The 14,231-nt window shown below is 38.6% G+C and overlaps 2 protein-coding genes across 3 annotated transcripts in view; one reads left to right on the top strand and one right to left on the bottom strand.

Annotated features, from left to right (window-relative positions):
* The window catches only part of CFAP69 (cilia and flagella associated protein 69), a 40,438-nt gene extending 37,604 nt beyond the window's left edge, over positions 1-2,834 (top strand). For both annotated transcript variants that reach the window (XM_075211901.1, XM_075211902.1), the window contains 2 exons: positions 1,607-1,711; positions 2,570-2,834. In XM_075211901.1, the coding sequence (XP_075068002.1) occupies positions 1,607-1,711; positions 2,570-2,716 (252 nt within the window). In that variant the 3' untranslated portion in view covers positions 2,717-2,834. The remainder of the gene's footprint in view (positions 1-1,606; positions 1,712-2,569) is intronic.
* Positions 2,835-6,318: 3,484 nt separating this feature from the next.
* FAM237B (family with sequence similarity 237 member B) lies at positions 6,319-13,258 on the bottom strand. Its single transcript, XM_075211222.1, has 3 exons — positions 13,139-13,258; positions 9,188-9,596; positions 6,319-6,666 (listed from the first exon to the last, which is right to left on the bottom strand). The coding sequence occupies exons 2-3, from the start codon at positions 9,576-9,578 to the stop codon at positions 6,632-6,634; spliced, it is 426 nt and encodes a 141-aa protein (XP_075067323.1). The 5' UTR covers positions 9,579-9,596; positions 13,139-13,258; the 3' UTR covers positions 6,319-6,631.
* Between the last annotated feature and the right edge of the window lie 973 nt (positions 13,259-14,231).

The following is a 14,231-nucleotide window of genomic DNA, read 5'->3' as shown; positions in this document are numbered from 1 at the left end:
TGATGAGTGATCTCTATGGGGTTGGGGCTGAGTGCAGGTTAAGCGGATTTGAAAACAGACAGGGGGATGTCAAGCATTGTTCTCCTCCAGCACCACCCAGGGCCTATACTACAAGACATTTTATTTATGTTCTAAGGGGGAAAAAAAACAAAACCTTGTGATGTAAAAAAAAATGTTTTGTTATATGCATGTTATCTATTTAAGCTGACATTTGCTATAAAAACTTAATTGGAGAGAATGAATGAGATCCATTATTAAATAATAATAAATAGTAATAAATAATAATAAATAGTAAATTGTAAAAATGTGATATTAAAGCAGCATTCCAATGGAAAATATATAAATATGTATTTTTGTGTGTTTGTGCAAGCAGAATAACAATAATTAGAACTAAATTATAACGATGAAATATAAATCTAATTATAAAACATATGTATACTTGATTTCCTAACGTGGGACATGAGTCCAGCTCTGCAGGTGACTATGGGAGGAGCCGCTGCCGCTGGGTATCTTGTGTGCGGCCGCTTGAATATAGAGAGGATTAGCTGAGGCGCTTCTCTGTAGTGTACTGCGGCCTTTAAATGGAGCACCTGTGCCCCACCTTTATGTGGCTCCGCATCAGGGTGTGCCCAGGCATGCCCTGCGCACATGCCTATGCCTATATAGCTATGTATTAAACCACGCCCTCAGAGGGCTGCCTGTAAATCACTAGGCTGCCCATTACATACCTACTTCCCCTAGAAGAGCCCTAAAAGTTGGGAGGTATGTAGCGGCACTGAAACAGAGAAGAACTTTGTAATGTATCATTGTCCAAGCTGTGAGTTTGAAGCTATAAATGTATTTAGTGTAGTTAGGGGTAAATTCATCCAGAAGTTGCACCTCAGCAAAACTATGTGGCTTTTCAGGGGGGAAAATGTAAAATGTGCGGAGAGATATAGTTGGGTTAGATGAGTTGGGAGGGAGCAGTGTCCTTGCTCAACTCTCGCAGTGTAAAATAAAGCCGGTATTTGTGCGCTAGATGTAAAAGCCGCCGGTATTTGTGCGCTAGATGTAAAAGCAGCCGGTATTTGTGCGCTAGATGTAAAAGCAGACAGTATTTTTCCCTTATACAGAATATTGCACTTGCAGCATCACAACTTGGCATGATTCAGCTAGGTTTCTTCTGTAAATGAGGCCTAGAGTGAGATTACACTGTGTAGGTGCAAGGTCCTTTAGTACATTAGGAAACATTAAGGTTTTCTTCTCCGTCTAGGGGCTGTTTGTAATATCTGATGATGGTATATTACATAGGCATCAGGAAACAGTGCATGTTAGGTATATTAACAATATATGAAAGACCCTTTCCAATCCACATGTTCAAGTTGGACAGACCGCTTGTAGAAGCCTATATATTACAGTAGCATCATGTTTTATCTGTGAAATTCGTCACTCTTCTGTCTAATAACCTTCAAGTATCAGCTACACACCTAAGACGACATTATATCAAACAAATCCCTTGCATACATGTTTTAATTATTCAACTGAACTGAAGTCCCCTTTCTTATATGTGAAACTAAGCATTTGTTTTTGGATATCCCAATTATTTGTCATGTTATTTTTTTTTTAGAAAGCAAAACGACTTCAGGAAAAGTCCATTGAATCATCAAGACCTAAAGCGAGACTGCAGAATGCAATCACGCACTCTACACAAATCCCCCGACTAAATACTACGGTACGAAAAGATGAACTGTCTCCAATAAGGGCTGTTAAGATTTTCCATCTATTATAGTCTCTCTTAAAGATAATTTTACCCAAAGCTGCATATAAGGTTACAGGTCAGCTCCCGCAGGTCAGGTCCTATAAATAGGGTCACAAAGGTATAAAGGACAGGTGGTGTTTAAGCGGTTTAGAAAAAGAAAACTGAATTTCATTCACTGATCAGTGATTTGTTACAATTAGTCTTAACATAGGTTGTTGTGCCTTGAAAATGTATAAAGGATAACTCTACTCAAAACTGAAAATTCACTTATAGATGGAGTTCCATAAAATCCTACATTATCAAAGAATATAACTTACCTAGGTTCCGGGGGTTCCACCCAATCCAGAAGACCCCCCCTTACCTGTCACAGTAATGAGCTAGGAGAGCATTTCTGGACTGGGGCAGACATCGGGGGACCTGCTGGATTGGGTGGAGCACACAAACCCCAGGGAAATAATGTACTGTGATGATGTAGAATTTATGGAACTTCGCCTAAAACTGAATTTCAGGTTTGAGTGGAGCTATCCTTTATATGTTCTTAAGTAAATTGAAATTTTCTTGTTCAAATATGAACAAGAGACACAAACAACAGCTGCCTATAATACCTATGTGACTATAAATATGATCACACCTGGTTGGAGCGGGCACTGACCTGTGATTTGATCAGCAATTTTGGACATATTGCAAAAAGAAACTGTTATGCCAGAAAACTGCTCTTAATTTAAAAAAGAATAATCCTATCCTGTAATGAAAGGATTGGTGAAATGTCTGTTTAACATGTGCTGTTTATTAAGAGGTGAAATGTTGACATTTCACCCACTGTTTTTGTAGGTTGGTTGTGGCCCTGTTGTGACTGTAGAGAACACACCATCTACACTAACAGGAGGGTCACTCGCTGATACAGACCTCGCCCTAAAGAGTTTCCCAATCCGGGGTGGAGCCCCAAAGAAAACCAGAAGTGTGAAAATGTCGTCCTGAGCGATGATGAATTGCTCCCAAAAGAGGATTATTGTTTACTGTAGGCTCAGGAAGTTCTTGCAGCTGCCTGATGAATGAAGTACATACACTGACGCACCAATAAAAATAATGGATTGTTCACTGTCGAGAAACATTTCAAACTGTGTCCTGTGGGCTGAGATAAGAGTCATACCTACACATAGCATCATTGCTAATGCTGTCATCATTTTCCATACAACCCTCCCCCCCTTAATATAATGTGGCCATCCCTGTAGCAGATAGGGGTGGAAATCCCCTATTCCCCAGAACGACGACTATTATCTGAGCTACAGGCACTCTACATTTAAACATGAAAAAGGAGCATCTACTCCAACGTTTCGGTCTCAATAAGGACCTTCATCAAAGATGTATATTCTTGTCCTTGATAAAGGCCCCTATATGGGTCTAAACAGGAGTAAAGAACCCCTATTTCATCTTTAAATGGAGAGTGCCTGTCAGTGTTCTATCTTCAGATACATAATAATATATTAAACTTTGTTTTTCTGTATTAAAATAGATCAACACATACTTATTTGGTATCTCAAAACACTATGATTTCTTATTTTTTAAGTCTTCAATTGATGCGTAGGACAAGTATGTATATTCTGAAAGTATATTGAAGGCTGTACAGCAAACAGCTGTGTTTTATCATTATTAATTTATGACTTGTGTTGCTGAGATAATAAAAGACATCCTCTGTACATTTATAGACAATATAATAAGAGTTGCTGTGCAATCACTGTCATGACACATCCACATTACTTTTCTGTTGTGTAGAGTGGAGGGGGCAACATAGAGAGGACTGGCAAGAGGTGGGCTAATAATAGGGGGGATAGATACGAGCGGTTCTCTCTTTGCAGTATATGGCTAGCAGTGATCGTATGCCCCCTGCACACATTAATAAGAGAGTGTAGACTAGGTAAATCTCTATATACCTAGCCTATAAATATAGCTACAATATATAATATGATTTATATTGCAAAAAAAAACACATTATAACTAGGTTTAGTAAACATGGTGGATCGTGGTGGATCTGCATAGTCACATGCTTACATACACGTGTGACATGCTTACATACACGTGTGACATGCTTACATACATGTGTGACATGATTACATACACGTGTGACATGCTTACATACACGTGTGACATGATTACATACACGTGTGACATGCTTACATACACGTGTGACATGATTACATACACGTGTGACATGCTTACATACACGTGTGACATGATTACATACACGTGTGACATGCTTACATACACGTGTGACATGCTTACATACACGTGTGACATGATTACATACACGTGTGACATGCTTACATACACGTGTGACATGCTTACATACACGTGTGACATGATTACATACACGTGTGACATGATTACATACACGTGTGACATGCTTACATACACGTGTGACATGATTACATACACGTGTGACATGCTTACATACACGTGTGACATGCTTACATACACGTGTGACATGCTTACATACACGTGTGACATGATTACATACACGTGTGACATGCTTACATACACGTGTGACATGATTACATACACGTGTGACATAATTACATACACGTGTGACATGCTTACATACACGTGTGACATGATTACATACACGTGTGACATGATTACATACACGTGTGACATGATTACATACACGTGTGACATGATTACATGCACCTCATCAGCCAGAAAGAGTCCCTGCTCATTATTTTCAAATATTGGCAACTATGTCATTACATGTTTGGAATGTATACATGAGTCAACCAGCCTCATTGGGGCTCGAGTGGGCTGGGGCTAAAGGGGAGTTTGGTAAGTCTGAATAGGGGGAGTAATCACATTAAGTACATATAAAACAACGGAACCAATCCTAACTTCCCTGGCCCATTCTCCTATTATTTTTTTTTATCTAAAAATACTTGATCATTTTTAAAATAAAGAGTAAAAAAAAAACACACAATGGAGGTAATACCCAATCCAGAGGTAACTCCGACTACCGCAGAATGAACTTTTTTTTACGAATATATTTCTGAAAGGTGCAAATCTGCAGTAAAATCATATCAGCCAATCAGACATTAGGTTGCATCTGGCAAGGGAAAGTTAGACTAGGTCAGCAAATGTCTGATTTATTGCTCTGGTGTCAGTGCAGATTTACACCTATGAAAAGGATTAGTAAATACATCTCACTGTGTTTTCTGGGAGGCCCTGGATCATTTTACCGGAAACCCAAGCCCCCATGAGGCATACCTACTACATACAAGACAAATCTAAACTACAAGTAGTAACATTCACAAGCATATTGTGAGGATTCACAAGCTCCAGATGACAGCTGTCAGATTCACAATGACAACTACAAACACCTTCTCTCATTCCTGTAATCAGCACTCTGCTAGAACAGCCATCTAGTATTGTCACCTGTACTTTTGCACAGCTTCCTCTACTCTGCAGTCAGTGAAACAGTCAAGTCAATCAGAACAATTCATCTCGCCTGTTTGTAGCTTTTAAAAGTCCCTCAGTTCTACCAAACATTTGCAGGAAAAGTTTTGATCTCACTGCTTGTTCTTTGAAGAAGACATTGTTTTATTGAAGTGTACATCACGATTCTACCTTCTCCCTTCCTTCAACTGTGGCTTCATCCTCCACTACTCTCTTCTCCAATTCCTTGACTTTGGTTTCGCTCCCACTATTCTACCCTCTACAATCCTTTGACTTCAGCTTGTACCTCACTACCAGTCCTGTCAGGACTAATTGGATTGGCTAGAAATGGTCTGTTTCTGACCGATACCCCAGCCAAGTGGTTCTTTCCTGGGAGCTGCCAGCACCATGACACATATATGTAACATTTCACACTTCTTCTTGACCTCCAAATCTACTTGCCTATTTTAGGTCCAGTATACAAGTGCAGGGGGGCGTGATGGTGCGATTTGCGTCATCACAGTTCCACCCCTCACAGAGAGAGAGAGAGTCAGGGTCATGATGATGCATTTCACAGTGAATCATGTCATCAGAGCCCTTCCTTGTACAATTCTCAAGAAAGAGAACCCCGGGAGGCTTCAGAAATATGCTCCTACATGGTTATAACCCTTTATGAAATATCTTCAGTTCTGAAAAGCTCTTACACATACCCAGCTCGTACACAGACTTACACATGAACTTGTGAATCTTATTAGTACCTATTTTATATAAGCCAACTTGAATTGTAGGTTTAGTAGTTTTAATCTCCCTTGTATTGATTGCAGTAGCACTCTGTAAAAACCTTAAAGTGCCCCCCCCTCATCTAGACCCATTTGCCCCACCCCTCAGTGATGTCACAAGTTCCTGGTGATTTGATAGGCTGCACTTTCCTGAACCTGCAGCCGACAAAATGGCTGCCTCAGCAGTGAGGAGACGATGGCTGCACTGTTTTCAAAAATGATTTGGTAGTCATTCAGTGAAAATGGATATTTAAAACAAAAAAATGCTTGGAAAGATGCATGGATCACACAATGTCTGCAGTTCTTGGATTCCAAAAATATTTTTCATCTTTATTTCATTTAGATATAGAAATAAATTATATATTGATAAAATACTGCATGCATTTTATGTACCTTTATTAATGACAAACTCGTTTCCAGCAGCAATATTCAGATTTCTTGATCATACAAAAATGTGACTGTATACTAAGTTCACGTTAACTTATGACATGGTACAATCGGTGGGTGGAATCAGCAGCCCTACCTGAGAGATTGTCTCACATAAATACATTATAAACAGCAGTTGAAGAAGGCAACCTTGGTATAGAAATATATATTCAGAGATAGCCGTGTAGTAACCTTCTCGAACAGAGACTTATTTTGGACTGCTACGTTTAAAGAATGCCTCCTAATGTGATATGTTCCCATTCACTCCTCACATTAAATCCTGGGGCTGATAAAAAGTGACACCTAATAAAGAAAAGATAAAAACAGTCATTATAAAACTGATACGTGTCACAGTTTGTTGTAAAGTATTTTATTATATCCATCATGTAATTTTTTGTTTCACCTTGGGGTCCATTCACAACTTTTCAATTTTTTATCCATTTCTCAGGTGTTTGCAACAAGTGAAAACTGGATAAAAGACGCATAAAAAACACATGGAAGATTTATCAAACCTTCTAAGAAGGAAAAGTGGAGGTGTTGCCCATAGCAGCCAATCAGATTATAGCTATCACTTACTGGGCTGGACTAGATAAATGATAGCTAGAATCTGATTGGTTGCTGTGGGCAACACCTACACTTCTCCTTTTTAAGAAAGTTTGAAAAATCTACCCCTTGGTAATCATGTATAACCCAAAAAATAGCACCACTTATTTACTGCAATCTCATATGATTTAGTCCAAGTGTGATTCCTACGTTACACCCCAGCAAACTATGCCTTTGTCAACTTATGCTAAATATGTGCAAGATTGCATATGTAAAAAAGCCACATCAGTGTATCACCTGTACATCTGGTCCTCGCTCTCATAAATTGGAGCTATGTGAAATGTATCCCAATGTACTGGTTCAAAACCCATTAGTGCATTAAGACACGATGTGGTAAATTTATCAAGCCATCTAAGAAGGAAACGCCCATAGCAACCAATCAGATTCTAGCCATCATTTTTTAGAATGCATTAGATTAGTGATAGTTAGAACTGGATTGGTTGCTATGGGCAACACTGCTTTATAGAAGGTTTGATAAATCTACCCCGATAAGCCTAGTTTTTACTTCACAGATCGTATTTTTTTATTTTATGATTGAAATGACATTAATTTGGTTTCAATACACATAACTTATCACTTCTTTATATTATGCTCCTAAGAGAATAGAGCATTATTAAAAGTACTGATGTGGTAGTAAGATCAGGGTCTTAACTTCATGTTAACACTGAACACTGTATTTTATGTTCATAGTATATATTTGAAAATTTTAATTTTAGGCTTCAGTGGTCCAATTCATTTTAAGACAGTTACAGTGTGTTTTTCCATCAATTAACATTTGCTGAATGAATTGTATATACAGAATAGCTACCTATAGTATACTATACATATTTGTTCTAAGAAAACATATTTTTATAGTCAAGTAATGTAAGATTTTAGACAACATCTATCAAGTCTATTTAAACAGATAGTGGGCTGAGTTCTCCCCCTTGTACTCTCTCCGCTCACTATACACTACAATAGTGAATGCAGACATCTTCCCCAGGGCCCTAGCTAGGAGTAGAGGTACAATATTACATGTAGGCAGGCCCGGCGCTCCCATTAGGCAAGGTTAGGCAATTGCCTAGGGCGCTGGGTTCTGCAGGGCGCCTCGAAATTAAAAAAAAACGGAAATCCACGGGGAGGAGAGGAGGGAAGGGGCTATGAATCTTACCTGCATGAAGCTGCTCCTCTCTGCTCTGTCTTCTCCCCTCCGCTCACTGACAGTGACAGGCCGTGATGATGTCATCATCACGGCCCGACAGTGTCTGTGAGTGGAGGGGATAAGACAGAGCAGAGAGGAGCAGCTTCATGTAGGTAAGTTAAAGAAAGACATGGGGAGGGAAGCGCAGCGGCGATTTTTAAAGGGGGGGGGGCGGCGATTTTCACACTGTGCCTAGGGCGCCAAGGACCCTAGCACCGGCGCTGCATGTAGGTGGTAGTAAAGCTTTAACCTTTACTTGTGCAGAGAGGCGGATCAAATTAAATGCTGATTCCCAACCAGGATGCATCAGAATATGTTTGCACATTATTATCCGTTACGAAATATAACAAAATTGCTTTATTGCTGATATTATGTAAGTAGTTAGGACCTGTGGTCTGCTTGATAACCCTTCCTGATAGAAATCAGGCTCTGCTGGGAGTTCTGTATGTCAATGCAACAATTACAAATGCCTGTTTGTGGTCCTAAATTAAAGCAGCACAACACGAGGATGAAAAACACATTTATAATTATAATGTCCAGCCTTGTCCCTGAACCTTACAACGTTATCAGGTCTTGTTTAAAATAAATATATTTAGTATCCCTATACCTGGGAGAAGTAGTTGATTACAATTCGGGGTAAAGATTTGTTTTTGTACTAATTTGCAATCCAGATACCTCGGAAGTGAGGAGGATGCATCAAATTGTTGTTAAAAATCTGTTTTTCAAGTATAAGAGTAGTTTACATTGTATTTTGTTAGGCTAAAAAGTTGTTCATAATCACAGTTTACACCATTCCCATTTAGAGTACATTTTGGTCTTTTATTGTTTCATGGAGTTATTTTTAGGTCAGTTCTATCAAAGTGGAGATATTTTTGAAGAAATCTGAAATTTTAAACTGTACCCATTTCTGCTAAGTTGCATGTGATTTGGAAATTTAAATTAAAAGTGTATTTTTTTAATAGAATTTAGAGTTCATTTTACACAATTTCTGGAACAGTTTAACTCCATGTTGAACCATTCAGAGAGTCAATAGACAGTTACCTTTCGCTGGTTTATGTAGATAAAATGAACGATTTGGAGAAGTCACTTGTCTCCTGCCCATCCCGTGAGACCTTGACAGGACGCAATCTACATACATGTCCCAAAAGTCCTGCGCTAACCCATCAAAGAGAGCATTATGCTTGGGATTAGCTGATTCTTTTAAGTACATCATGAAGTCCCAAAGGCCCATCACAGTATTCGCCACCCTCAGCTTCTTCACCTCCACCAGCTTGCGTGTTGCTGCTTCCCAGCACTCATGGTCAATCTCTCCAAGGCCCCCGGAGTTCATATGTCCGTGAGATTCTTTATGATAAGCCGATCTGGCATAGATTGAGGTCACCATGAGTAGGTAGATCAGCTGGAGATACCAGTTGCTCCCTGCAGATTCCATATCCACTGTACAGAGTATCTGCAAGAAAGGACAAGACATCAGGCCTAAGAATTAAACAATTTTGTCTTTAAGGTGACAGACACGTAATTCTGATAAACTGCCCATATATGACCAGATCCCAGCAACCATATATGTGTCCAGTTTGGGTGACTAAATGGGAGGGATCACGTTGCTCAGTTAGTGCAGCTGGCTGATCATTGTACATACTGGAAGACCACAGTAATTGGATGACTGAAAGAATATGGACCCTTAGGGCTAGATTTACTAAACTTCGGGTTTGAAAAAGTGGAGATGTTGCCTATAGCAACCAATCAGATTCTAGCTTTCATTTATTTAGTGCGTTCTACAAAATGACAGCTAGAATCTGATTGGTTGCTATATGCAACATCTTCACTTTATCAAAACCGCAGTTTAGTAAATATAGCCCTTAGAGTGGTGTATAGGTATGTAACGCTGGCTACAATGTAGGTGTAATGCCGGATGATAGTGATGACGGACACGGCATACTATCGGAATTAAAAATTACATGTATGCGTGTCAGTAGTTATCACAGAACAACTGTATGCAACTAAGATAGACTAAACGTATTGTATGTACTGTACGCCTTGAAGTCATCTTTATTTATGTTAATGTAAAAAAAGTTATTAAAAAAAGTTTTATTTTTGAAAATATACACCTTTTTAATTTATTATACTGTCACTGATAAAATAAAAATGTTCTGTGTTTTGATGAGACCTTTTAATGTCCATATGCATGGGCGTATCCTGCAACCTTGTGTGTGTGTGTATATATATATATATATATATATATATATATATATATATATATATATAAATATAAATATATATGGCAAGTAACGTTTAGCCAGAGTGTACTTCCACCCAGATTTAAATGTGCACATGCATTTTCAAACACGGAACTTACGTCCAAGTTGCACTCGAACATGAATCAGGTCTTTGGTGTCCCGGTTTTACTTTTTAAAATGCTGGGAGCCCTACACAGCTGGATCATCCATTAGGCAACCTAGACTTCCTTATAGGGCCCAGTAGGCACTGAGGGGCCCATATTATCCTAACCCATTTATATGTAGTTTTTATTTTGACAAACAGAAATGGGAAGGGGCCCCAAACCGGGCTCTGGAGCGCTACTCTTTCTACACCATGCAAATACATTGGAGTCTGCGAGTATTCCCTTAGTTTATGTTCATCTGCGAAGATGCTCTGCACAAAATCCTAAGGTCTTGTGATTCATGTGAATGTGAACACTGCATTAAATTTGGACCATTCCCTTAATTAATTTAAACTTTATTCACCTAACATTTTGCTCATCGAATCCTCACATATGGCTACATTAATAGCACCTACAGTGGTGAGCACTTTCCTTCACTGCTATCAAATGTCTGGAGTACAGGGGTGGGAGTGGGAGGACAAATGTCTGTGATCACAGCTTCTGATTGGTTCTCCCGGTCACACACACTCTCAGCCAAATCATCACACAACCTGCGGCTTTCAGGCAAAATTGTGAAACTAACCAAGGGCTCAGAAGAGGGGGCAGAGCTATAATGCGCCCCTCTCTCCTTAGATGGGCCTGCAGCTTTAAATAACTCATTACAATAAAAGATTACACCTGTGTCACAACTGTAATGTGCTTCTACTATGAAATGCAACTAGATGCTGCAAATGACCACCCCTAAGGTGCTCTCTCTCTACCCCTTTATGTGGATTAGAATACCTCTTTCAGCAAAACCAAATGTTTGTTTTTCATCTATGTACAGAAACAAGCACATGTGTCTAGATTTTAGTCTTTATGTAAAGCCCTAATCATAGGCAAACCGAGGGAGTTTCCTAGTATCTGGAAACCCCCCTCCCAGCCTGGGGTACTGTATGCTTGAGGTGGCTGGACCCTGCTCCAGGACCAGCCACTTTGCAGGTTGTGTGCAGATCGTTCCTGTCTGCACTGTTCACAGCCATCTCTCCCCAACAAGTATTGAAAGCAGCAAGAACAGGTAGGAGAGAGCAGGACAGTCTGTCAACTGTTCTGACACACTCAGTCAGGACTTTGTCCTGATTGTAGGGACAGTTGGGAGGTATGTCCCGCTTCACACAGATCTGCTCAAAAAGGGAGAGCTGTGTGCCCCTAACAGTAGTGCAAGCAGCATTGCCCATGTATATTATGGGGATAGGAAGAGTTGGAGAGCAGCCAAGGACTGTCTAAAATTATAGCCACATCCCAAAGCATACAGGCCACGCCCACTGTCGGTGTGGCATGGAAACCCCTCTCTACAAATCCTGTGTTTGCCCCTGCTGATCTGCCCTCATCATAAGGAGCAAATATGTGTTGCCCTCTCAATCAACACCATTTGGCTACACTAAATTGTGTGCAGCACAGTTAATCAGGAGCATGACATAAATAGGCGCATGACATAAAGGCTTGTGTACTGTGCCTCTAGACCCACAATTGTAATAACGACTTATAATTTATGTTGTCTTAATAAGTGTATGTTAACAAATGACTGACATTTAACCAATTATAAAAGTATAAAATTGTCTTTTACTGTTCTAGGCTGAAATGTCTATTTACATTATTTTGCAATTGTAGTCTTATATATGCGTTTGAGATGTTCCTTTGAAAGATTTTTATGCAGCCAGTCATGTTTGAGTTGTGTCTTTGATTATTTGGAGAGTCCTAGATAAAGGCCGGGGAGCACTCAGTGCTATCTCACAAATGCATTGTACTATTCTGCCTTTGATTGTTGTTCTGTGTGATTCAGTATTGCAACTATCCACTTATTGAATCTTGATGCACATTCCAGTAAACAAGAGAACACTATGCAGTATACTGTACATGTGTCTAGTTACCTTTGTTCTACGCTTTTGTACTCATTTATAATTGTGTCTAACAACCAGTGAGTTTTTATCTTAAAACTAAATACATAAAATGTGTGAAAACAAATCTTTCTGGGACATAATTATTGCAATTTGTTTGTTTCTTGTAGATTTAATCTGCCAATCAACAAATTATATATTTCCAATTTCAGAAACTTCACCCATGTGTTGTATAGTGTCCCCTAGTCATAGTAGAAGTAGACAACTTGTGGCTATCCAGCTGCTGTGAACTACAAGTTCCAGCATGCCCCAGGCAGCCTATCGCTGAAGAGCCACAGGTTACCTAATTCTGCTGCATAGCATCCAAAAATAATATAAATATAATATAATATAGACATTCATAGATTGCAACACCACAGCTACTCTAGAAATGTGTTAATGCTTCCTGCAAATAAATACTATGATTATTTGATAAATAAGAACAAAAAACTATTATAGTTTAAGCATGGACAAACGTAAACAAGATAAAAAAAACATAATTAAGTTTTTACTCACGTACAGATAAGTAATTACAAAGTATTACATGAAAGATATAAATATTTTTCAGCATTAAAAACAATTTTGACACAATACATATATAAAATGACATAATATATTCCCATTACTATCTTGTTTCATGTTTCTGTAAATGTTAAAATCATGTCATTGTTATAAAACCCTGTATGTTCTACTTACTTTGTACAGCACTCCGTAGTCTGTTGGCGCTTTAAATATCAATAATAAGAGTATAGAGATAATACAGAAGGTAGAAAGATAGATACACTGTGCTATTACAGACCTGAGCTTGTCTTCAGAGGAGCAGATGATAAGAGGTGAGGAGTGGGACAGTCTAGAGAATTTTTATATTGAAGCCCCTCCTACGGTCCTGCGTCACAACGAGGGAGTCTGAATTTCTATCTGAGTCAATATTATTCCCATTGTAGAACAAAGTGTTATGTTGAGATCATTAATGTGAGCAAGAGAGGAGTACGGTTTAGTAGCAAAATATATCAAGATATATATAAAAAAAATAGGGCTAGTGTGTAAAACTACAAATTTGGAGATTAAGAAGGTTACTAAATTGTAACCATCAATCAAGTGTGATTATTAAGCTAATTAGAAACTAACTTCCTAGATGTATGAATAATGAGAAATCAGAATAAATTATCTACAGATATTTTCATCCTAAATTTTATTTCACTACCTCCCCAAAGTTCAATATATGTGTTTAAAGGGAAAGCCACTAATGACAGTACATTTGGTATTCGGGAAAATATTTTCAGGCAAATTTATGAATAAGGGTTATGATCAAATACAATACAAAATCACTAATGAATCAGTGCATGAAATGAATGGTCTTGATTTATTGGATAGTGGGAACATCAGAAGAAACTTGCCTGGTAATTGGGAAATATTACAGAAAGAAGGTTCGTGCATGCACCATGAATCATAAGTGTTTTTACAGGTTTTAATATTGTATATCAATCGACTTTAGAAACACGGTCAAGGTTTATTTTTGGGAAATATTTCGGCTTAGCCTTTGAGAGAAACGTAAAGTAAAGTAAAAGATTTCAGTGACGTAGACTCTGTGCTGAGTAATGATTACTGTGTTTTTGGTAAGTGACTATATCCTTTGTGGGCTACACAGAATAGCAACAATGTCAGTTGTGGGTCTTTTGTATGTGGGACAAAGTGAAGACGTATGCTGTGAAAGAGAAAAGCAGGTCTGGTTTAATATAGTTGATGATTAAACGGTAGTATTTCTATAAGTAGCAAAATATTATTTTGG

This window comes from Mixophyes fleayi, chromosome 5 (genome assembly GCF_038048845.1).
Source record: "Mixophyes fleayi isolate aMixFle1 chromosome 5, aMixFle1.hap1, whole genome shotgun sequence".
Taxonomy (NCBI): Eukaryota; Metazoa; Chordata; class Amphibia; order Anura; family Limnodynastidae; genus Mixophyes; species Mixophyes fleayi.
The sequence above is the reverse complement of the archived record's forward strand: the minus strand, read 5'-3'. Positions and strand labels throughout refer to the sequence as shown.